Source organism: Arvicanthis niloticus, chromosome 21 (genome assembly GCF_011762505.2).
Source record: "Arvicanthis niloticus isolate mArvNil1 chromosome 21, mArvNil1.pat.X, whole genome shotgun sequence".
Taxonomy (NCBI): domain Eukaryota; kingdom Metazoa; phylum Chordata; class Mammalia; order Rodentia; family Muridae; genus Arvicanthis; species Arvicanthis niloticus.
This window is the reverse complement of record NC_047678.1, coordinates 31,285,749-31,308,588: the sequence shown is the minus strand read 5'-3', so window position 1 is coordinate 31,308,588 and position 22,840 is coordinate 31,285,749. Positions and strand designations below refer to the sequence as shown.

The window sequence follows — 22,840 nt, the reverse complement described above, 5'->3', positions numbered from 1 at the left end:
AGCACAACCAACCATCTTGCTTCTGCTCTGCCCTGCCTTCTGACCCCTGCTTCTGCAGAGACGCTGATATTTAGCACTATAGCTTCAAGTCTGAACTGGCCTGAGGCTTCCTAGGGAGAAGGTGTGAGGCCCAGAAGACGTGGACAGGCAGCTACTCCTATCACTTGTTCTGTGCTTTTGAGACTCTTTCATGCCCCTTCAGAGGCAGCCTGCTTTTATTGGCCTAGCCTCGAACCCAGCTCAGCCCAATTTGGAGAGTTTACAAGACTAGACAGGCCAAGGGATAGAAAACTGGAGTCATGGGGGCTGGAGAGATGGCTCAGCGTTTAAGAGCACTGGCTGTTCTTCTAGAGGACCCAGGTTCAATTCCCAACACCGACATGTCTGTGGTTTGTTTGTTTGTCTCCCTTTCCAAGCCTTCCTAGCAGTTTTCTTCCCCATCAACTGGAAGACCAAGGTACCCAGATTCTGAGAAGCACAGATCCAGGATCTGACCCAATCACACAGACATACATACATGCAGGCAAAACACCAATGCACATAAAATAAATAAATAAATACTATATATGTGTATGTGTGTATATATGTGTATATGTATTTATATATGTATATGTATATGTATATATATGAAAGTTGGACTCACCATGAGGAAGTTGGGAAATTCCTGCTTAAGAACCCCAAGCCAAGTCACTGAGGTAGTAGAGTGGGGTAGAGAAGTCTAGGCCAGAGGGTATTAGGGGTCAGAAACTAGGCCTTGGATATATCAGGGGCCTAGAGGGCTAGGCACAGCAGTTGGGCCTTTATTCTAGTGGTAGGAGAGGGTTGGATTGGGGATTTAGGTCCCCATATTTTGGGTCAAAGAAAACTGGTTTAACTAGGGTTAGTTAGGGATACAAGATGGAAGACAGTGCTGGGATATTGTATGTGTGTGTGTGTATGCATACGTGAGTGCAGATGTGTGTGTTGCATGTGTACATGGAGATCAGAGGTTCAGTTTCTCACTCTACCTAATTTTCTGAGACAGGATCTCTCACTATACCTAAAGCCCGTAGCGTAGACTTGGCTAGCTGACCTTTGAACTCCACCAACCTGCCGGCCTCTGCCTCCCCTTAACTGAGATTAGAACATGTATTGCTGATCCTGATTCTTTATGTGGTACTGGGATCTAAGCTCAGGTCTTTATGCTTACATGCAATCATTCTGACTGAGCCATCTTCCCAGCTCAATGTTAGGACATTTTTTTAAGCCAGAAGGGGTCTATGAGGCCACTGAGGCAGAAGTCAGGGTCAGATGGTCAGCTTCCTGGCCTACAACAGAGATCTGACTCCATTAGCCTGAAAGGTGTAGCTGGAGCCAAGGTGCTGAGTGTGTTCTTTGAGGCTTTCCACTTCCCGTAACGGGTTCAGCTGAGATGCTCTAGAAGCCTGCTTTCCATCTCTCAGATCAAGTGTCTGAGAGGGTCACCTAAAAGAAACAAAGGTTGATTTTGGTTCATGGGTTGGGAGTTTTCCATCCATGGTTGTCTGGCTCTGTTGCTCGTATGTGTATACCTGTGACAAGGCCAAGATATCATGACAGAAGGGCAAGGCAGAGGAAAGCTGCTTTACCTTAAGTAAGACACAAAGGACGGGGAGAATACACACAGGCCAGCTGTAAGTGCTCGGGACAAGATACAACTTCTTCAAACCCTTCTGGTATGTTCCAAGGCATTTCCTCCCGCTCCCAGTAGCCCAGATTATAAACCTATCAATGGACAATCCATTGATGGTTAGAGCCCTCCTGATTAAATTACTTCCCTAAAACCCCACTAGAGCCAGTGGTGGTGGTGGTGGTGGTAGTGGTGGTGGTGGTGGTGGTGGTGGTGTGCACCTGCCTTTAACTCCAGCATTTGGGCTTAGGAGGCAGAAATGGGTAAATCTCTGAGTTCAAGGCCAGCCTTGTCTACAGAGCATGTTTCAGGACAACCAGATCTACACAGAGAAATCCTGTGTCCAAAAGCAAGACAAACAAACAAACAAAACCCCACTAGAACTCTTTTGCATTGCCTTCAACACAGGAGACTTTAGGGTAACCCTCCAGGTAATATGGCTTCTCAGAATCTGGGTACCGTAGTCTCCTGGTTGGTGGGGAAGGAGACTGCTAGGGAGGCTTGGAAAGGGAAACAAACAAATGAAACACAACAACAACAAAAACCAGGCCAGGGGCGATGACTCTCGGTGTTTGCTTCACAAGCAGAGGACCTGAGTTGGGATCCTGAGAACCCATGGAAAGAGGAGCATGGCATCCCATGTTGTGACCCTAGTGTTTAGGGACAGAAACAGGCAGATCTGGGGTCTTGGGAGACCTTGTCTCAAACAAATAGGGTGGAGAGTGATAGAGTCATGCAGACATACAGCTCTGCTCTACACACACACATATACGCACCCACGCGCACGCACATGTGCGCTATAAATAATAGATAAAATGGGCAAAGAAGACATCCAGACACAGTGGATAGCTGTTCCCACTAGGTTTTGGGAGCCTGCCTCAGCTCTACTGGCATCTGTCCAGGTCAGGGCATGCTATATGGAAGCCACAGGTAGCAGAAACAAGCCAGCCACCCTCCAAGCCAGTGGTTCACAGCTTTTCACAGGATTGCCTAAGACCTTTGGAAAATGCAGATATCTATATTATGATTTATAACAGTAACAAAATTACAATTATGAAGTAGTAACGAAAATAATTTTATGCTGAAGGGGGACACCATACCATAAGGAACTGTTTCAAAGGGCCCCAGCATGAGGAAGGTTGAGAACTGCTACTCTATAAAGTTCTGAGATCCTCAGGTGTGAGGTCCCTGCCCCTATGAGAAGTTTCAGACCCTGTGAACACTGTCATTTCTCTCCTTCTTCAGTGTAGTTCTGGGCTCCACTGGAACCTAGGAAAAGTGATTGCTCTCTGGTGTCAGCTGGTTGGGCTCCAGATGTGGGGAGGGACCAACGTACAGGCCAGGTCCCACCTCCATGTTCTGGAAATGGCATTAAGTTAGGACAAATGAAGGCAAATGGCTAGCCATGTCACTAAGCAAAAAACCCATGGAATCCAGATGAGTGGCCAGGTCCTGAGAAGGAACAAAGATATGGGTAAGTCTTCCATATTTTCCGTAGGCTTGAGGTATTAAGGCAGGTCAGGAAATGTGGGTACCTAGTACCCTAACAGTAAAGATGGCACCCAGGGCAATGTGACCCCACTACATATGCCATAGGCCCTGCCCACAGCATCTTAGCAGCCCAGGGTGCCCCAGGGCCCCTCCACATCCCTGCGGTCTGCTGGGAGGAAGCGGCTGCCCTCCCCCACCGTGACTCTGCGCTTCCTGCCCCAGCAAAGGCAGAGGAAACGGTTTTTTTTTTTTTTTTTTCTGTTGTTCACACCATAGTTTCCTTGGCGGCGCCCATACACGGGCTCAGCCACTATCCACCCCACTTGTCCATGGAACCAACTCTGGGGCCTGGGGTCCAGGTAAACAGCAAGGGTGGGTGGAGGTTCCAGGGCAAGGGTGGGCTGTTACGCAAGGATGCTGTAGTGTTGGGTGCCTGCTGTCCAGCAGTGTGTGTGCATCCTAGGACCCATAGCGCCAGAAAGTTTTCAGAACTAGGCGAAGGTGGCAGGACAGGACACAGGCCAAGAGTCTGGGTAGATAGCAGGTAGCTATGAAGGGGAGGTCAGCAGCAGCACGCGTAGCCACGCCCACTTAAGCTCCTCCTCTGCCTGTGTCAGATTTCTGTGGTCCCAACCATTAGAAAGGTGGGAAAAAAGACAGGAGGTCCTGGATGTGACCTGTCCACACCACGGTCCTCTGGTCCTGACCTTCCACGTTCCTGTCCTGCTGGACCCATCCTCCTCCTCCTTTCTCCAGCCCCATCACTCCACCTGCAATCCATTTGTCCTTGAGAACTCCACCTGTCCATACCTTTCTCTCCTCTCTTCAGTGGGATTCTATACCCTCTCATTCTCTTGAACTCTTTTTGTCAACAGAAGGACCTTGGCTACCTGCAGCAATGGCTGAAGGCCTTTGTGGGTGTCTTCGAGAGGACTATCTCTTTATCCTCCCTGGAACCTCGAAGGTAAGGCTGAACTTGCATAGAGGCCAGGGCCAGGCAGGTAGGATGCCCTTGGCACTCAGCATCTCTCCCCTCTTACAGGCCAGAGGAGGCAGGTGCGGAAGCGCCTCTGCTACCCCTAGATGCTCTCCATGCGCTAACGGAGCAGCTAGACCAGGACAACCTGGAACAAGCCCTGCTGTTGCTGAAGCTCTTCATCATCCTCTGCAGGTGCTTTCTCCCTGATATCCTTTGAGGGTGGGCAGAGGCATGGATGTGTGAGCCTGGGAGTGAGGGAGACCTGGAACATTAGCGTGACTTCTGTTCTTCACCCCCAACTTCAGGAACCTAGAGAATGTAGAGGCTGGTTGGGGCCAGGTACTGGTGCCCCGCGTGCTGGCATTGCTCACTGGACTGATGGCTGAGGTGAGGGGCCTACCTGGATAGGGCAGAGACAGCTACTGTGGGTATGGCTTGACTAACCCTCCCTCTGTCTCTTCTCCCCACACTGCAGCTGAAAGGATCCCCATCATCACAGGAGGGCCATGGGACCCAGCTAGAGAATGTGGCCCTGCATGCTCTGCTCCTTTGTGAAGGGCTCTTTGACCCCTACCAGACTTGGCGGCGCCAGCACAGTGGGTGAGACCCAGCTCTCAGACAGGGTGACCCGCAGGGGGAGGAAAGGGATGGGACCATTGGTCTAAAGCCTTATGGAAGCAGCCTGTGTGCAGGCTGGAGGAGAGTGACCAGGGACCTGATGGAGAAGCGTGAGAGCTCAGCTGATGGACCCCAGTGCCAGGCTTCACCCCAACTCTCCCCACCCCCACCCCCAGGGAAGTCATCAGCTCGAAGGAGAAGAGCAAATACAAGTTCCCTCCGGCTGCTTTGCCCTGTGAATTCGGAGCCTTCTTCCAAGGTTAGGCTCCACCCTTACTTCCCCGGGCCCCACCTGGTCCTGCATGCAAACCTAGTTGCTTAATTCCATCCACAAGACAAGAACCCCTTGGCGGTCTGGCCTGAGACACCGGAACCTCTAACAGCCAAGTAGAAGTTTAGGGGTAGAGAAAAGAGAAAGGGCAGGCCTGGGCAAAGTCATTTTTTCCTAGGCTGGAATGAGGACTTTTTTTCAGGTGGGGTGTTGACCTGTCCCCTCAATTTCCCATCATCCTTCACTCCTGGCTCCTCCCAGGCACTGTTCCCTGTCTGGTCTCTCTGCCCCTATAGCCTCCACCCAGGCTCTATCCCTCCTCAAGCCTCTGTGTGCACCAGCTATTCCCTGCTTCCTTATTCCTGGAGGAGTGAAGCCAGGAAGCCCTTCTGGCCATTTGTTCCCCTGGCTTTATTCATTAACTCGTTCGTCCCTCTTCTCTTCTGGGCCCTCCCTCTCCTCTCATGGGAAAGACAGAGACAAGCAGGGCTGTGGGAAGGTGGATCCTTTTGGATCATTTAGCAAGTCAGTAGTACATGACCCCAGGAGAGGAGAACTGGGGTGGGGGAGAGCTGGGAGGAGCAGTGGGGGTGGCTAGAGCCCTGCCTCCATTTTCTACAGCCAAGGCACTCGTAGGACCATCTAGATTTGTTCTCACCCATTTGTAGGACCCTCCAGTGGCAGCCTGACATCCTCAGGAGTGATGCTCTTTCCTCCCCACTCCTGTCTCCATCCCTATCTGGTTTCTCCTGTTCCTCACTATTTGACTCAAGCCTGGACCCTTTTGCCCGCTGGGTTTCAGTTCATTGCCTGGCACCTTTTCCAGCTTAGCTGGACAAGGCCACATATGAAGCTGTAAAAGGCTCTTGGGGCTGGACCATATATTCCTCAAGTGCCACTGTAGCCCCCGACCCCTCTAGCATACAGCCATGACATTTTGGACCCAAAGGAGGGTGAGGTCTCCTCCCTTAGGTCGGGACTTTTGCTAGGCTCAGCTTCTACCCCACATCCCCATGCTGGGATATCCCACTTCTTGTACAGTCCTTTGAACCATAGCCCTACAACCTTGGTGACATTGTCCTGCCCTGTCTACTACCCAGAGAACCTGCAGGATGCAGAGCATTTGCCTCCCATGTTGCTGTCACGTCTCATCCACCTCTTTGGTGCCGTCCTTGCAGGAGGAAAGGTATATTGGGTAGTGAGCCTGTCGACCAGTAGGCAGCCCTCTCAGTACCTTGCTTCTAGGTGAGTCTACTGCCGTTTTTCCTCACCTATAGGAGAATGGGCAGATGGCTGTGAGTGCTGGCTCTGTGCAGGGACTGCTAGGTGTGGTGCGGGGCTGGGGCCGTGACCCGGCTCAGGACCCCCAGCAGGTGCCACTGGCTCTGAGAGCACTGGTAGGTGCAGTGCATGTCCTGCATGCTAGCCGAGCACCACCCCGAGGACCAGAACTCCGCACCCTGCTTGAGGGCTACTTCCACATTCTTAATGCTGACTGGCCAGCTAGTCCAAGTTCAAGCCCTGAAGAGGCCCTTGTCACCCTGCGGGTCAGCATGCTTGGTAGGTATAGGCTCTCAGGCCCTGGGGGAGGGGAGGTGGGGTGTGTAAGAGTGCCTGTAGGGGAGTCTGACTTTGACCCCTGCACAGATGCTATCCCCATGATGCTGGCATGTGAGGACCGGCCAGTGCTACAAGCCACCTTTCTTAGCAACAATTGCTTCGAACATCTTATTCGCCTCATCCAGAACAGCAAGGTGGGTGGGGTTCCACCTGGAGGATGGAAACCCTGAGGATCATGGGCAAACATGGCTGTGGCCTGTGTTCAGTGGGAGGGCCTGGAGCCTGGGCAAGGTTTGTCCCTTAAGGTTCTGGCTCTACTCTGCTAGGAGAACTTTGACTGTTTCCCACTGGTGCAGACCCCTGGCAGCTCCCCCTTGGTCCTGTTCTAACTTCTTCTCCTCATCTCCTTCTCCTCTACTTTGCCCCTTCCTACAGCTGTACCTGCAGGCCCGGGCGCCCCCTGAGGGGGACAGTGACCTGGCTACCTGGTTACTGACTGAGCCCGATGTCCAGAAGGTACCACCCTGGGGCTGAGCAGCTCAGGCAGCAACCCCCCCCCCCTTGGCCACCCACCCCTGGGATCCTTATCTGACCATTTCCTGTATTCTAGAATGGTGGAGAAGTAGATTATGTTTGAGGCTTGACATACCTGGCAGTGAGGGTGACGCTCCCATGCCCTCTTAAGGCCTTGTCTTAGAGACGCAACAGGAAGTGGTCTTTTGCTTACCTGGTGTTAGAATCGGGTGTTTGGGTGTGGCTGGAAGGAACCTTCGAAGCTCTTTACCACCTGCCCCATCCCCACTTCTCAGGAGGAGACACAGAAGTACTAAAGCTAAGAGGTTTGGTTGTAATCACATAGTGAGGCAGGAATCCCTGAGGGGCCACTTCTTCTGTGGCTCCTGATCCCTATACCAAAGAGATCTGGTTTCTTAAAATATGTCACAGGCCTCACCATCCCAAGGGGCTGAGAAGCTGCAGGGTGTCAGTGTGTGGACTGCAATAGCATCTGTGTTCTGGTCCAGCACCTTGTGGTAGAGGACCCAACCCAGAGCCTCTGCTCTGGCCTTGTCTTCATGAGGCAGCTCACATGTTTATTGCCTATTGTGACTCTCTAGAGCTCACCTGTCCATTCAGTTCCAAATCAGGCAGCGCTAGGTGACCCTTGAATTTATTTACAGGCCAGGAAAAGGGGAGGTTGTCTGAAGTCACATTTCAGGGGGACTTGGTAGAGCTGGGAGTACAGGGACCACAGGGCTAAACAGTGGCTGGTGTAGCACTTGCTATCAAGCTCTCAGCCCCTCAGCCCTCAGAGTGGATCAAGGGAGTGAGCAGCATGCCTCTGACTCTTAGTCTCAGCTAAGCTGAGCTGCAGTGTCCTCACTGATTTAGGGGATGGGGGACAGGGTAGGATTTAAAGATCTCGAAGGTTCTTCTGGCTCTAATGCCCTGTGATTGATGGCCCCAATACCCCTGAAAACCTGTTAATCATCATGGGTGATGGGACACTTGATGGCTTGCTTGCACGTGTGTGTTTAACTTGGGTGGGGTTGTGAGGGCTAGTACCAGTAAGCCCACCAGAGACCAGGAGGGGTGCAGAGGCAGTATGCACCATTGGTCTGTGCCAGAGGCCCTTCCCAGCCTGAGTTTCTTTCCAGGCCTCTTTGCCTGGCAGTATTGCCCAACTCTGCCCTGACCTTGTGTTTATGAGGCAGCTCATATGATAACAGCCCTAGAGGACTGTTAACTGTGGTCAGTGCAGTGTGAGCTGTGGCTTAGCCATACCTGTCAATGCCCTGTAGAAACCTCTACACTACAGGGCCTCAAGGGCTATTTCAGGAGATACGAGAGCACTCCAGTACAGAGCAATACAGCTTGTGTGGCAAGGAGAGGGCCTGGTGTTCACAGGGGATTCTGATCCAGCAGATGCTCTGGACCTTGGTGTACCTGGCCCTGCACCCCTTTTACTGTTAAGTACTGCCAGCTGTGACACCCCAGCAGCTGCTTCTTCTGACTTTCCCTCTACCCCAAGGTGCTCGACCAGGACACAGATGCCATTGCAGTCCACGTGGTCAGAGTGCTGACCTGCATCATGAGTGGCTCCCCTTCGGCCAAGGTGAGGATGCTTCACTTTCTGTGATAGGAGTCAGAGGTGGAGGTCATTGTCTCCATGTTTCCAAAACTGGCCTGTCACTCTTGTTCCCTGGAGAGTATGTGACTGCTCTTTCTGTACTGTGATCTAAGGCAGAACTGGCGAAGGAGTTCCTCAAGGGAAGGGACCCCATGGGTGCGAGCGTGAGCTGCCCACAGAGCCCACAGCTTTGCTTACTCCCATGCTACTTTTCAGGAGGTGTTCAAGGAACGCATTGGCTACCAGCACCTGCAGGAGGTCCTGCAGAGCCACGGGCCCCCTACCCACCGACTGCTGCAGGAACTACTCAACATGGTGAGAACTGGACTTGGGGCCTGGGTCCCAAAGGCAGCTGGCCTGAGCCAGTTCCTTACCCTGGAGGACTGTTAACTATGGCCAGTGCAACGTGAGCTGTGGCTTACCCATATATGTCAGTGTCCCCAGATGAGACCTCTACACTATAGGCTTCAAGGGCTATCCCAGTAGCATCCAGTTAGCCTGGCAGCTTGGCTGCTAGGCTACAAGCCAAAGCATGGAAATTAGTAGGGCTGATTACTTGGTTAAGTGATCCTGGCCGTCCACCTTTGGCAAGGCACAAGATGGGGTGGCCTGTGTCGCTTTCCCATACTGTACACAACAGGAAGTGTCATAGCTGGCCAGCAGTTGACCCGGGATTGTCACATTCTTTCCACCTACAGGCTGTGGAGGGTGACCACAGCATGCACCCACCTCCACCAATCCGCAATGAACAGCCAGTGTTGGTGCTGATGCAGTGGCTACCAGCATTGCCTACAGCTGAGCTGCGTCTCTTTCTGGCACAACGCCTCTGGTGGCTCTGTGACAGCTGCCCTGCCAGCCGCGCTACCTGTGTGCAAGCAGGCCTGGTGGGCTACTTGTTAGAGACACTTAACACAGGGACAGCCCTGGGAGCCCGCTGCCAGGAACAGCTATTAGCCTTGCTGCAAGCGCTGGGTCGCGTGTCACTGCGGCCCTTGGAGTTGCGTCGCCTGCTGCGCCCTCCGCTGGGGCTGGACTCAGAGTCATGTGGAACTGAATCTCAGAAGGCTCGACATGCAGGCGCCGTCATCCGGGCGCTGTCAGGAATGGCACGACACCGAGGTCCTGCACGTGCCCTGTGCTACTTTGACCTCACACCCAGCATGGCTGGCATCATGATGCCCCCTGTGCAGCGATGGCCAGGACCGGGCTTTACCTTCCACGCCTGGCTGTGTCTGCAACCGTCAGAGGCAGCGTCTACCTCAGCTCCCAGCCGGCCCCTCCAGCGAAAACAACTGTACAGGTGGGTAACTGCCAAGGGCTAGGGACCTACTGCCAGGGTGAGCAGGCAGGAGCAGGCATAACTGGCTTGCTTTCTCCCAGCTTCTTCACCAGCAATGGCTCAGGGTTCGAGGCCTTCTTCACAGCAGCTGGCACCCTGGTGGTAGCCGTGTGCACACGGAAGGAGTACATGACCATGAGCTTGCCTGAGGTGTCCTTTGCTGATTCTGCCTGGGTGAGTTCCCATTCTTCTCACCTGGCCCAGTGTAGGGTGAAGAGCACCGAGAGTCAACTATGGCTTGAGCCATTGCATCTTCCTTTCTAGCACTGCGTGGCCATTGTGCATGTGCCCGGGCGCCGACCCTTCAGTCAGAATCTGGTCAATGTCTTCAAAGATGGCCATCTGGTCAAGACAGCACCTCTTCGCTTCCCTTCCCTCAGTGAGGTATGCCAGGCAGGATTTAGGAGGCCATGGATCAGTTGGAGGGGCTTGGACCAGTGTGACCTGGAACACTGTGTGTCTTCAGCTTGTACCGCTCTGAAGTACATAGTTTTGGGAGTCATCAGGAGCTGGATATAGGTGGTCCTAGGCTTGGCTGGGATCTGACTGGTCTTCCAATCCTGACCCTGCAGCCTTTTTCCTCCTGCTGTATTGGTTCTGCTGGGCACCGCACGACGACGACCACCACAGGGCTCCCTGCGTTGTCAGTCTCCACTGCCTTGTCTCACACTCACCCCTCTCTCACCCGCTCCCAGTCAGTCCCAGCCTCCACAGGCCTGGGCTGGGGGCCTGGGCTGGGGGCCCCTCTGCAGGAGGGCAGCATCAGCTCTACCCTTGCAGGCACCCAGGATACTCGGTGGGGAAGCCCCACATCTCTGGAGGGTGAGCTGGGGGCTGTGGCCATCTTTCATGAAGCCCTGCAAGCATCTGCCCTCCGTGCCCTGTGTATCCTGGGTATGTAGCACCTGCTGTCTCTCATTCCCCCTGCCTCTACCCGATTGTCCCGATTCCAGGCATCAGATTTGCAAAGTGCTCAGGGGTACCCAGGGAAGATGGCAACTCTGGGAACCTGTCCTCTGAGCAGGCAGGGGAGGAGGCAAGCTATGGAGAGGGTTTGGCCAGAGGACCTAAGGTCTAAAGGTTCATCCTTTTTTCTCCAGGGCCCAACGAGCCAGCACCCTTCAAGCCTGAGGGCGAACTGCAGGAGCTTGGTGCCAAGTTGCTCCTCCATTATTCACCGCAGGTATTTAGGGATTAGGGAACAGCCAGTGCCTTCGGGCTCTGCCCTCTGGCTTCCATTTTCAGTCTGTCACTCCCTTCTCCATTTGATCCAGGCCTGTAAGAACAATATCTGTCTGGACCTGTCCCCTGGCCATGGGTTGGATGGCCGCCTGACAGGACATAGGGTGGAGACATGGAATGTGAAGGTATGTTGTATGTATGTGTATAGTGTACACAGTGTGAGCTACGAGCTGTGTTGGGCCCTGGCAGGGTTTAGGAGACCAGTCTAAGAGACCCATACTTTAAGATGAGATGCCCGTTGGGAACTGCCTCTCATCACTGGCCCCTCCTTCCAGGATGTGGTGAACTGTGTGGGGGGCATGGGTGCCCTGCTGCCCTTACTGGAGCGAGTGGCTGTGCAGCCCCAGGAGGCCGAGGCAGGTCCATGTGAAACGCATGACCTTGTAGGACCTGAACTGACCTCAGGACATAACACTCAGGGCCTGCTTCTCCCCTTGGGCAAGTCTTCAGGTAAGTGTCCTTCACACTCGGATTTGGGGGAGAAAGTCTTGGTATGGTGGTTGGGATTGTGCGTGAGTGGCTTCTGGCACACCCTTGACCAACCTCTGCCCTCTTCCTGGTGGCCGGCAGAGGAACGGATGGAGAGGAATGCAGTGGCTGCCTTTCTCCTGATGCTTCGGAGCTTCCTACAGGGTCACACAGTGAATCAGGAAAGCCTGGTGCAATGCCAGGGGCCTGCCATTATAGGGGCCCTCCTGCGCAAGGTGAGGCATGGTGAGCAGGTGGAGGAGAGACAGAGCAGGACCTTCTGGACAGTGGGGCCTGAGTGGGCAGGTTTGGTTGTGAGGATGTGGGCAGGATGGTGGTTCAGCCTGTTGCAGGAGAAGCTGGGCCACAGCCCAGCCTGGAGGTTGTATTTCAGAGATGACAGTGGCCCTGAAAGGCTGCGAGCAAGGTTGATTATTCATTCCTGCTGCTGGAAAAACTGGAAACTGAGTGGCTGGGACAGCAGGTAGACAGAAGCTGACATCTCAGCCGGCTCCTTTTTCCCTCAGGTCCCTAGTTGGGCCATGGATATGAACGTGCTCATGTCTGCCCAGCTGCTGATGGAGCAGGTGGCTGCTGATAGCAGTGGGCCCCTCCTCTACCTGCTCTACCAGCATTTGCTCTTCAACTTTCATCTCTGGACCCTCAGTGACTTTGCTGTGCGCCTGGGTAGGTGAGGGGCTTGGGAAAGAGGCCTGGGTACAAGGTAGGCAGGGCGAGAAGCCACAGTCTTGCTCGATAATCTGAGAGGACATAGAGGGCAGAGCTCTTCCCTGCAGGGTGTGAAGAAGCTCTCTGCTGATGTCCACTCAGGTCACATCCAGTACATGTCTAGCATAGTCCGTGAGCACAGACAGAAACTTCGGAAGAAGTATGGCGTTCAGTTCATCCTCGATGCTCTGCGTGCACACTACAGGTTAGGCTGGTGGGACCCGGTGGACGTTGGAGGTCCGGCACCACAGAGATTGGTATAGGGGACAGCATGATGTGCTGCCCAGCTTACCATCTTGTTTTCCCTCACCTTGCCTCTCGGACCCACTGCTTGTGCTTCTTGGACCTGCCAGCCCACAGCGGGAGCGCCCCCTTGCTGCAGATGACCTGCGTACAGTACAGACTTCCCTTTTGGGTCTGGTGCGTGAGTTCCTGGTTCGGAACTTCTCGGTGGATGACATGCAGGTTGTATTGAGCTTTTTAGCAGCCACCAGTGACGATGGCCAGGTAGGCTGGAGGTTGGGGAGGGTGAGGCTTGGGTGAGAGGTGTATGGGTCAGCTGGGGGACCCATCCTAGAGTGACATTCTCTATATCCCCAGGTGGTGGGCACACTGGACTTGTTGCTGGCCCTGCTTCAGGGTTCTCCAGTACAAGAGCCCTTGGCCATCTTCCTGTTGGAGCCAGGGAACCTTGAGGTGCTGCTCACACTGCTGGTGCGGCCAAAGTCAACGCCCCTTTTGACTGACAGGGTCTGCAAGGTATAGCCAACCCCCTCCGAGCCCTCTAATCCCATTTACTGAGGCTGCTGGCTAGAAGCTAAGGAAACTTTAAAGCCACTTTCACAGGCCTCTTCTGGAGCCACACATCCATGCAGTGGCCTCTCCTATGTTAAGTCCTCTGTGATGACAGCCCTTTGGTCTCCTTCCCACAGATCTTGCGAAGACTGCAGCAGAATGAGCGGTTACCTGAGCGGAACCGCCAGAGGCTCCGGCTGCGCGATTGTGGTCTCCAGGGTCTTGTTGCTAGCTTGCCAGAAGGGAGCATCTCTCCCCAGCTCTGCCAGGGCCTTTATAAGCTGTTTGTAGGGACAGGTATGACTGGTTGGGACTGAGAGGCAGATTATGGAGGACAGGATGCAGCTCACTGGTAGAATGCTTACCTAGCAATGCACAAGGCCCTGGGTTCAATCCCCAACACAGAAAAACAAATAACACAAAAGGTAGCCGGGCAGAGGTGATGCACGCCTTTGATCCCAGCGCTTGGGAGGCAGAGGCAGGCAGATTTCTGAGTTCAAGGCCAGCCTGGTCTACACAGTGAGTTCCAGGACAGCCAGGGCTACCCAGAGAAACCCTGTCTCTAAAAACAAAAACAAAAACAAAAACAAACAAACAAAAAAAAAAACCCACAAAAGGCAGACACAGCAGAGGGGAGCATCATTTGTCGGGATAGAGATGGTGGGAAGAGGGAGTGTTCACATGTGGACAGGATTGAGGTAGTCCCCTCTACTGTGTCAGTCCCTCAGGTTGTATCCCCAGACTGCCTGAATCTCTCAGATTTGTTGGCTGTTGTACAGCTATCCCTCCAGGCTGACCTCAGTGTCCGCCTAGACATCTGTCGTCAGGTAAGAGATAAAGTGTGGGGAGATTAAAGGGTGACTTCTGCTCCCTGGAGCTCCTTTTGCCTATCTGGGGTGGGGCACCTTCGTAGGTCCCTGCTGTTAAGACCTTGGGATGAGGATCTAGAGAAGCAGTCAGATGACCTCTTATTTGCTGTACCCTGGCTTGGCAGCTCTTTCACCTCATCTACGGACAGCCAGACGTCGTTCGGCTGCTGGCCCGGCAAGCTGGTTGGCAGGATGTGCTGACCCGGCTGTATGTCCTTGAGGCTGCCACAGACAGTGGTCCCCCACGCTTTCTCCCAGAGCTGCCGACCTCCTCGGAGCTGGCCCCGTCTCCACCGCCCACTGAGTTGCCTGCTGAATCTTCTGACGTCTTCCTGCCTTCAGAGTCCCCTTGCACTGAGCCGGATGCCTTTTACCATGCCCTCTCCCCGTTCAGTACACCCTTTGACCTGGGTTTGGAACGGGCCAGCGTTGGCTCAGGCAATACCGCAGGTGGGGGCAGCAGCAATGGGACTATTACTCCGGCCAGCCAGCCTGGCACACCCTCCCCACTGGATGGGCCACGCCCCTTCCCTACTGCTCAAGGCCGCCACAGCTCCAGCCTCTCCAACGTGCTAGAGGATGGCAGCCTGCTGGAACCCACCATCAGTGGGGATGATACCTCTAACACGAGCAACCCCCAGGTGAGGGGGCCACCTTCTGACATTGCACTGTGTGAGGAGAGGACACCTCAGGAATGTAGTGTTGGCAGTGTGACCTTTCCAAAGATGGCAGTCTAATATCAGGCAGGGCTGATACTCACATGCAGTTGTGTTAAGCACAGGGAAGAGAGCAGTCGCCACATAGGGCCCAGACTTTATAGGGCCTAGGGGCAGCCTGTTTTCTCTAGAGGAACAGGCGGTGCTCTTAACTGCTCAGCTACCTCTCCAGGCCCCCTCCCTCCAGTTCTCTTTGAGAATTCCTAGGCAGCCTTGAAGACTTAGGGTAAGGCCTTTGTGAATATCTCCTCTCTGAAGTCCAACAGAACCCCAGGTCTTCCCCCAGACTTTAGACAGTGGCTGAAGCCCTTAAGCGGTTTTTCTAAGGCCTTAGTGCCAGTCTGGCTGTTTGCCAAATGTTGCCTCTCATCATTCCTCTTAGTGAATAGACAGGGAGTGATGAGCAGGGATCCCCAGCTTCAGCTCACACCACCTTCCTGTCCCCATAGCAAACCCCTGAAGAAGAGCTGTGTAACTTACTCACCAACGTGCTATTCTCAGTGACGTGGCGGGGCGTGGAGGGCAGTGATGAGGCGGCCTGGCGGGAACGTGGCCAGGTCTTCTCGGTGCTTACCCAGCTGGGGGCCTCAGCCACACTCGTGCGACCACCAGACTGTATCAAGTGCAGGTAAGAGGGGTGCTTCAGGAGGTGATGGGTCTCCAGTAAATTGCAAGGTAGTTACTGAATCCCTCTCTGGCCAGCCTCCTAGAGATGATGTTAGAGTCAGCCCTGACCGACATCAAGGAGGCTCCCCCAGGAGGCCTGGCCAACCTTTCCCAGCAGGCACTGTGGCTGCTCCGTTTACTGCAGGATTTCTTGTGTGCTGAGGGCCACGGTAACCAGGAGCTATGGAGTGAGAAGGTATGACTATTTGGAGGGGTGGGAGTCACACGCACATTCTGTGTCCTTATAACCTGAGGGTATCTAGTCTAGGAGATGGGAGGGTTCACAGGGCAGTCTTTGATACATCAGCATCAGTATCTATAAGTCAGGCCAAGCGTTAGGTAGACATGTTGTTGGAGTTGGGCTGGGTATACCTTACAGTGAGGGCAGTGATCTCGACTCAAACCTTACTTAGCCTCCAGCACAAACTACCTTGTTTTCTCCTCTTGTATCCCTGGCCTTGTATGGCAACATGCTGGAAATATGTTCTACATGGCAGCTCTTTGAAGGTGTGTGCAACCTGCTTGATCGCCTGGGCGCCTGGCCACATCTCGCTAATAGCACAGCGGATCTCCGAGAGATGGCACAGATCGGCTTACGTCTTGTGCTTGGATATATCCTATTGGAAGACCCACAGGTGAGCATGCAGGTGGGCGGCTGAGGTGGAGGTCTAGCTGCTGGGGGTCTAGCAGTTGGTACCACCCTCATTGCCTTGCACCTACAGCTGCATGCCCAGGCCTATGTGAAGCTGCATACACTGCTGCAGACCGCCGTGCCAACCCGCCGGGAGGAGGCATGCTATGTGCTCTCCAAGCTGGAGGCGGCACTCAGCCGGGCGCTGAACACCTCTTCCTCGGAGACTGAGCATGAATCCACAGCTGTGGCAGCCTCTGAGCGCTGTTCGTGGTTGGTGCCTCTGGTCCGCACGCTGCTGGACCGTGCTTATGGGGCCCTGGGACTTCAGTGGGGGCTGCCCTCCTTACCACCCACAAATGGAAGCCCCACCTTCTTTGAGGACTTCCAGGCTTTTTGTGTCACACCTGAATGGCGCCACTTCATCGACAAGCAGGTGCCTGGTGGACATGGGGATCAAGGAAGAGGAATGGGGGCTGAGGCACACCTCGAGCACTGGTCTCTCCCTGTCGATCCTCCAGGTTCAGCCAACTATGTCAAAGTTTGAAATGGACACATATGCTAAGAGCCATGATCTCATGTCAGGCTTCTGGAATGCCTGCTACGACACACTCATGAGCAGTGGGCAGCGGCATCAGCGGGACCGTATCCAGAGTCGGCAGACCTTCCAGGTGTGCAGCTCAGACTGGGGGACTGTGCCCTATCTCACCTATATGGCTGGAGACAGCTAATAGGGCAGGGTAGAGAATGGGGTGGAGACACAGCAGCCAGTAGGATTGACCTATTCTTCCCACCACAGGAGCTGGTCCTAGAACCTGCCCAGCGCAGGGCTCGCATGGAGGGACTGCGCTATGCAGCGGTACTGAAGCAGCAGGCAGCACAGCACTCGACAGCCCTGCTCCACTGGGGGGCACTGTGGCGCCAGCTTTCTAGCCCCTGTGGGGCCTGGGCACTAAGGTGGGTTGGGCTTCGTAGAAAAGGAATCCTGACCCCTAGTGCCAGATTCTCTGCTCAAGGTCTTGAAAGCAATGCACCATGAATAAAACAATAATCTCAGCTGGGCTGTGATAGCGGGCACCTTTCATTCCCAGCCCTTAGGAGGCAGAGGCAGGCTAATCTCTTTGAGTTTGAGCCCAGCCTGGTCTACAGAGCAAGTTCTAGGCCATCCAAGGCTACACAGAGAAACACTGTCTGACAATAGCAGATAAAAATTTAAAACAAAAACACAGCAGTCTTAAAGGGGGGCTCTGTAACGTTTTGCTGGCCCATGACAATTCCTGGTGATATATCTGCAGGGTCCCTCCAGCCCCCCACTGGAAGCTGTCTAGTGCAGAGACATACTCACGTATGCGACTAAAACTTGTACCCAATCATCACTTTGACCCTCACCTGGAAGCTAGTGCCCTACGTGACAATCTCGGTAAGTGTGTTGTGCTTGCTTCAACCGGCTGGTATTTCCTATCATGCCTTGCTCTAAGTCCCATTGGCCTCCTGCAGGTGAAGCTCCCATGACACCCACCGAGGAGGCCTCACTGCCTCTGGCAGTGACCAAAGAAGCCAAAATCAGTGCCCCAACAGAGGAGCTGCCTGAAGACCAGTTAGGGGAGGAGGAGCTAGCTGTGCTAGAGACCCTGTGAGTGGGTGGGCCCTGTGAGTGGGTGAGCCCTGTGAGTGGGTGGGCCCTGTGAGTGAGTGGGTGGGCCCTGTGAGTGGGTGGGCCCTGTGAGTGGGTGGGCCCTGTGAGTGGGTGGGCCCTGTGAGTGAGTGGGTGAACCCTGTGAGTGGGTGGGCCCTGTGAGTAGGTGGGCCCTGTGAGTGAGTGAGTGGGTGGGCCCTGTGAGTAGGTGGGCCCTGTGAGTGAGTGGGTGGGCCTTGTGAGTGAGTGGGCCCTGTGAGTGGGTGAGCCCTGTGAGTGGGTGGGCCCTGTGAGTGAGTGGGCCCTGTGAGTGGGTGAGCCCTGTGAGTGAGTGGGTGAGCCCTGTGAGTGGGTGGGCCCTGTGAGTGGGTGGGCCCTGTGAGTGGGTGGGCCCTATGAGTAGGTGGGCCCTGTGAGTGAGTGGGTGAGCCCTGTGAGTGGGTGAGCCCTGTGAGTGGGTGGGCCCTGTGAGTGGGTGGGTGAGCCCTGTGAGTGGGTGGGCCCTGTGAGTGGGTGGGCCCTGTGAGTGGGTGGGCCCTGTGAGTGGGTGGGCTGGGGCTGCCAAGTGATCTATGCCTTCTGTGTGGGGCTGAATCTGAGTCTGAATCTCTTGCTGGCCAACTTGAGCACCCTGAAGGGACTCTCCAACCCCAAGTTTGGGAGTTATTTAGAAGGGTGGGTGGGTGCTCTTTAGTAGCTAAGAACCATGAGCAAGGTTCAGAAAAACCGGGACAATGTGGGGACCTGGAGAATGGCAGGAGTGTGTGAGGAGAAGCAGGCTGGGGGGATGGGTGACCCAGCAAGCGGCCAGAAGGACCTTTAAGTTCATCTAGGGCACTGGGTCAGTGAGCACTAGGCTTTGGGCAGCTCCTCTCCATCAAAGAGGTGTAAATATGTGACCTCCTGGCTCACTGGCCCTTGGAGCTTGCGAAGAAGGGAAGCCAGCATCCCTAGCTGAAGTATATGCTGCCCCCAGGATGGAGGCAGCCGAGCCAGATGAACAACGCGAGAAGCTTGTGTTGTCAGCTGAGTGCCAGCTTGTCACTGTGGTGGCTGTGGTCCCAGGACTCTTAGAGGTCACCACGCAGCACGTGTATTTCTATGACGGCAGCACAGACCGTGTGGAAACTGAGGAAGGTGTGTTCTGATGGAGCTGTTGGAAGAGGTGACAGAGAATGGCCAAAGTCCAGGCTGGGCTGGAACCAGCAGCTCCTTATCGTACTCTTGGCTGCTCGGCAGGCATTGGCCATGACTTCCGGCGCCCCTTGGCCCAGCTGCGTGAGGTCCACCTGCGGCGTTTCAACCTGAGGCGTTCGGCGCTTGAGCTCTTCTTCATCGATCAATCCAACTACTTCCTCAACTTCCCACACAAGGTGGCCGGGTCCTCCGCTTCATCTCCTTGCCAGGTTCCCAGGCCCCAGCTCTGCCCGATCCCACCCCACACCCAGGTACGGAACCAGGTGTACTCGTGGCTTCTGCGCCTGCGGCCACCCACCCAAGGCTACCTAAGCAGCCGCTCCCCCCAGGAGATGCTTCGTGCCTCGGGTCTTACCCAGGTAAGAATCCTAGATTCTGTTTGTGTGGGGTATGAGGTGAAGACTTTGTAAATAGGGGGTTCTGGACAACCTCCCTGTTCATGCTTTGTTTGCTATTCAGAAATGGGTACAGCGAGAGATATCCAACTTCGAGTATCTGATGCAGCTCAACACAATTGCAGGACGCACCTATAATGACCTGTCTCAGTACCCTGTGGTGAGGGCTCCCTCTGCATATCCTCCCCACCCCCCACTCTGTCAGTGGTGGCTGATGGGTCAGGCCTAAGCATAGTCCCTGAATAGTTTACCTGTGACTAAGCTCCGGTCTCATGTTCCCTGCCACTGCCTCGTTCTCCTGCCCTCTTCACTTCCTGGTGGGCCCTGGTCTCCCTGGAAGGAGTGTCTAGCATAAACCTCCAGTGTTCTTATAGCCCTTCCAAGTAGTATTGTGAGCAGGCTCTACCCATCTTCCTGAGTGTTGAGGGCAGGGCAGGGTGGGCTGGCAGGCCGTCTGGGTCTTCATACAGCTCCTTTCCTGGGTGGGCGGCCAGTTCCCCTGGGTCTTGCAGGACTATGTATCCCCAGTCTTGGACCTCAGCAATCCAGCTGTCTTCCGGGACCTGTCCAAACCCATCGGTGTGGTGAACCCCAAGCATGCCCAGCTCGTGAGGGAGAAGTGAGCATGTGGGCAGGGCAGGGCTCAGTGGGCTTGGGATGGATGGGTGTAGGTCTTCTGCTGACTTGTGTTGCCTGTGGCTTCAGATACGAGAGCTTTGAGGACCCAGCAGGCACAATCGACAAGTTCCACTATGGCACACACTATTCCAACGCAGCAGGCGTGATGCACTACCTCATCCGAGTGGAACCCTTCACCTCCCTGCACGTCCAGTTACAGAGCGGACGGTGCGCCCAGGGGTGATGGAAGGGTGGGCAGGAGGGCACACAGTCTAACTGGCAGCTTCTCATGCTGCCTCTGGTTTTATGTATCCCCCTGTATCGATCATCTGATCCTGGCTGTGTCTCTCTACCAGCTTCGACTGCTCTGATCGTCAATTCCACTCCGTGGCAGCTGCTTGGCAGGCACGGCTGGAGAGCCCTGCCGATGTGAAGGAGCTCATCCCAGAGTTTTTCTACTTTCCTGACTTCCTGGAGAACCAGAATGGTAGCATTCGAGGCACCGGGGCTTGGGCATGAGTGCACAGACAAGGGTGTCCAGGGATGGTGAAGAATACGCAGGCCCACTGCTAACCTTCTCCTCTGCTAGGCTTTGACCTGGGCTGCCTCCAGTTGACCAACGAGAAGGTGGGTGATGTGGTGCTGCCCCCATGGGCCAGCTGTCCTGAGGATTTCATCCAGAAGCACCGCCGGGCTCTGGTGAGGAGGTGACCGCGTACAGACATGCAGCCAGGGTTGACAGTTGAGGCGAGATTCAGTCCCCGGGTTGATTGCCATTTCCTCCTCAGGAATCGGAGTATGTGTCCACCCACCTGCATGAGTGGATCGATCTCATCTTTGGCTATAAGCAGCGGGGTCCAGCGGCCGAGGAGGCCCTCAATGTCTTCTATTACTGCACTTATGAAGGTAGGCAGCGTGCCACACGTGAGGTGGGGCCAGGGCACCGACACTGGCAATACAAAGAAAGGACAATGAAGGAGTTTTAACCGCTTGCCTTCTTCTCAGGGGCGGTTGACCTGGACCATGTGGCAGATGAACGGGAACGGAAGGCTCTGGAAGGCATCATCAGCAACTTTGGGCAGACTCCTTGTCAGCTGCTGAAGGTAAGAACTGTTTGGAATACCGTGGTAGGACACTTGTGTCATGGAGCTGACTGGCTCTTGTCTGCAGGAGCCACATCCACCCCGGCTCTCAGCTGAGGAAGCAGCCGTTCGCCTTGCTCGGCTGGACACCAACTCACCTAGCATCTTCCAGAACCTGGACCAACTCAAGGCCTTTTTTGCTGAGGTGAGAAGTGGGCAGGAACTTAGCTTCTTGTATAAGATGGGTTTAGCCGCACATCCTTACCCGTGTGTGGGCAGATGGGAGTACTGACTGATTTAAAGACATCTCAGGTCATATGGGTAGGAGGAGGGCCACGACAAGCTGTGACTTCCTGAGTGCAGTTAGGATGGAGGACCCCTTCCTGCATCTTCACACACCCCCCACTTCCTGCTATCATTGAGCCAAGACCAAGGAGTAACCGGATGGGAGGACCAAAGCTGAGCCCAAGCTTGACCTTGGGGACTTCTGTGTCTACCCCAGCTTCTCCCTCTGTGATGCCCTCCTACGTGCCCACTGCTGTCATGTCTACTTCTCAGACTCACCTCTCTATATGACACCCACTGTGTCCCTGGTGTCAAGGGCCAAAGGCACCTATTGAGAAGGCTGTCTCTCAGTCAGCCTTTCACATTTCTCTGCAGGTTGTCAGTGAGGGTGTACCTCTGGTGTTAGCTCTGGTTCCCCACCGACAGCCACACTCCTTTATCACCCAGAGCTCCTCAGACATGTTGGTAAGTACACCGGGCAGGTTCCCCTTAGCTTCATCCCTTCTGCCTCCGCCCCAGGCTACAATAACTACTTCTTACCCTCAGGTGACTGTAAGTGCCAGTGGGCTACTGGGCACTCATAGCTGGCTACCCTATGACCGAAACATCAATAACTACTTCAGCTTCAGCAAAGATCCCACCATGGGGAACCCCAAGTAAGGCAGGGTTGCGGGTAGGGGTGCGCTATGAATGTCCTACCTCCCCATTTAAACAGAATGCAGGCCAGCTGCCAGGGAGAGGCCTGGCTTCATAAGCTAGCCTAGATTTCTCCCCCGTGGACCAGCCTCACCTACCATCTTCCCTGTGGTTTAGGGTACAGAAACTACTGAGTGGGCCGTGGGTGCCAGGCGGCGGCGTGAGTGGGCAAGCACTAGCAGTAGCTCCCGACGGAAAGCTGCTCTTCAGTGGTGGCCACTGGGATGGCAGCCTACGAGTAACTTCACTACCCCGTGGCAGGCTGTTGAACCAGCTAAGCCGACACCTCGGTATGAGCAGCCCTGGTGCCTCGGAGAATGACGCAGGCAGATGTGGAATGGGGTTCCGAGTTGGGCCTGGGAGGACTCAACATCTCTGCATGTCCTCCCCTTCCGATGCAGATGTAGTGACCTGCCTTGCACTGGACACCTGCGGCATCTACCTCATCTCCGGCTCCCGGGATACCACGTGCATGGTGTGGCGTCTTCTGCAGCAGGTATGTATGGTGGGCAGACACGTGAAGTCCCTGTCTCCCAGACCAGAAGTCCATCCCCTTACTACTGTGAGCAAGTCTGGGGCTCCATTACCCCCGAACCCTCTGCTTTGCATTTTGCATAAAATCTTCACTTGCCTGAGTCTTAAGCCAGCCCTGGCTTCCCACAGAGTGGTCTGTCGGCAGGGCTGGCACCAAAGCCTGTACAGGTCTTATACGGACATGAGGCTGCAGTGAGCTGTGTGGCCATCAGCACTGAACTTGACATGGCTGTGTCTGGATCTGAGG

The 22,840-nt window shown here is 54.7% G+C and overlaps 1 protein-coding gene across 5 annotated transcripts in view; it reads left to right on the top strand.

Moving 5' to 3' along the window:
• Nbeal2 (neurobeachin like 2) overlaps window positions 1–22,840 on the top strand; it is a 30,340-nt gene that overhangs the window by 6,090 nt on the left and 1,410 nt on the right. Inside the window, exons 1-50 of one of the 5 annotated variants that reach the window (XM_076917585.1) lie at window positions 3,454–3,498; window positions 4,015–4,103; window positions 4,182–4,310; window positions 4,424–4,505; window positions 4,594–4,718; window positions 4,913–4,995; window positions 6,108–6,193; window positions 6,285–6,567; window positions 6,655–6,761; window positions 7,003–7,083; window positions 8,597–8,680; window positions 8,912–9,010; window positions 9,394–9,995; window positions 10,076–10,208; window positions 10,299–10,418; window positions 10,607–10,928; window positions 11,135–11,217; window positions 11,309–11,401; window positions 11,552–11,726; window positions 11,847–11,980; window positions 12,272–12,431; window positions 12,576–12,678; window positions 12,827–12,980; window positions 13,074–13,232; window positions 13,406–13,565; window positions 13,989–14,095; window positions 14,263–14,778; window positions 15,303–15,481; window positions 15,556–15,715; window positions 16,017–16,154; window positions 16,242–16,586; window positions 16,672–16,821; window positions 16,950–17,107; window positions 17,446–17,570; window positions 17,648–17,783; window positions 18,763–18,923; window positions 19,026–19,342; window positions 19,443–19,538; window positions 19,873–19,997; window positions 20,084–20,224; window positions 20,353–20,483; window positions 20,586–20,695; window positions 20,785–20,902; window positions 21,002–21,099; window positions 21,167–21,283; window positions 21,739–21,828; window positions 21,910–22,019; window positions 22,177–22,349; window positions 22,461–22,555; window positions 22,723–22,839. In XM_076917585.1, coding sequence (XP_076773700.1) covers window positions 3,469–3,498; window positions 4,015–4,103; window positions 4,182–4,310; window positions 4,424–4,505; window positions 4,594–4,718; window positions 4,913–4,995; window positions 6,108–6,193; window positions 6,285–6,567; window positions 6,655–6,761; window positions 7,003–7,083; window positions 8,597–8,680; window positions 8,912–9,010; window positions 9,394–9,995; window positions 10,076–10,208; window positions 10,299–10,418; window positions 10,607–10,928; window positions 11,135–11,217; window positions 11,309–11,401; window positions 11,552–11,726; window positions 11,847–11,980; window positions 12,272–12,431; window positions 12,576–12,678; window positions 12,827–12,980; window positions 13,074–13,232; window positions 13,406–13,565; window positions 13,989–14,095; window positions 14,263–14,778; window positions 15,303–15,481; window positions 15,556–15,715; window positions 16,017–16,154; window positions 16,242–16,586; window positions 16,672–16,821; window positions 16,950–17,107; window positions 17,446–17,570; window positions 17,648–17,783; window positions 18,763–18,923; window positions 19,026–19,342; window positions 19,443–19,538; window positions 19,873–19,997; window positions 20,084–20,224; window positions 20,353–20,483; window positions 20,586–20,695; window positions 20,785–20,902; window positions 21,002–21,099; window positions 21,167–21,283; window positions 21,739–21,828; window positions 21,910–22,019; window positions 22,177–22,349; window positions 22,461–22,555; window positions 22,723–22,839 — 7,689 coding nt within the window. In that variant the 5' untranslated portion in view covers window positions 3,454–3,468. Of the gene's footprint in view, window positions 1–3,453; window positions 3,499–4,014; window positions 4,104–4,181; window positions 4,311–4,423; window positions 4,506–4,593; window positions 4,719–4,912; window positions 4,996–6,107; window positions 6,194–6,284; window positions 6,568–6,654; window positions 6,762–7,002; window positions 7,084–8,596; window positions 8,681–8,911; window positions 9,011–9,393; window positions 9,996–10,075; window positions 10,209–10,298; window positions 10,419–10,606; window positions 10,929–11,134; window positions 11,218–11,308; window positions 11,402–11,551; window positions 11,727–11,846; window positions 11,981–12,271; window positions 12,432–12,575; window positions 12,679–12,826; window positions 12,981–13,073; window positions 13,233–13,405; window positions 13,566–13,988; window positions 14,096–14,262; window positions 14,779–15,302; window positions 15,482–15,555; window positions 15,716–16,016; window positions 16,155–16,241; window positions 16,587–16,671; window positions 16,822–16,949; window positions 17,108–17,445; window positions 17,571–17,647; window positions 17,784–18,762; window positions 18,924–19,025; window positions 19,343–19,442; window positions 19,539–19,872; window positions 19,998–20,083; window positions 20,225–20,352; window positions 20,484–20,585; window positions 20,696–20,784; window positions 20,903–21,001; window positions 21,100–21,166; window positions 21,284–21,738; window positions 21,829–21,909; window positions 22,020–22,176; window positions 22,350–22,460; window positions 22,556–22,722; window position 22,840 lie in introns of those variants that run through there. The other 4 variants (XM_034484077.2, XM_076917586.1, XM_034484078.2 and 1 more) reach the window with 4 other exon arrangements.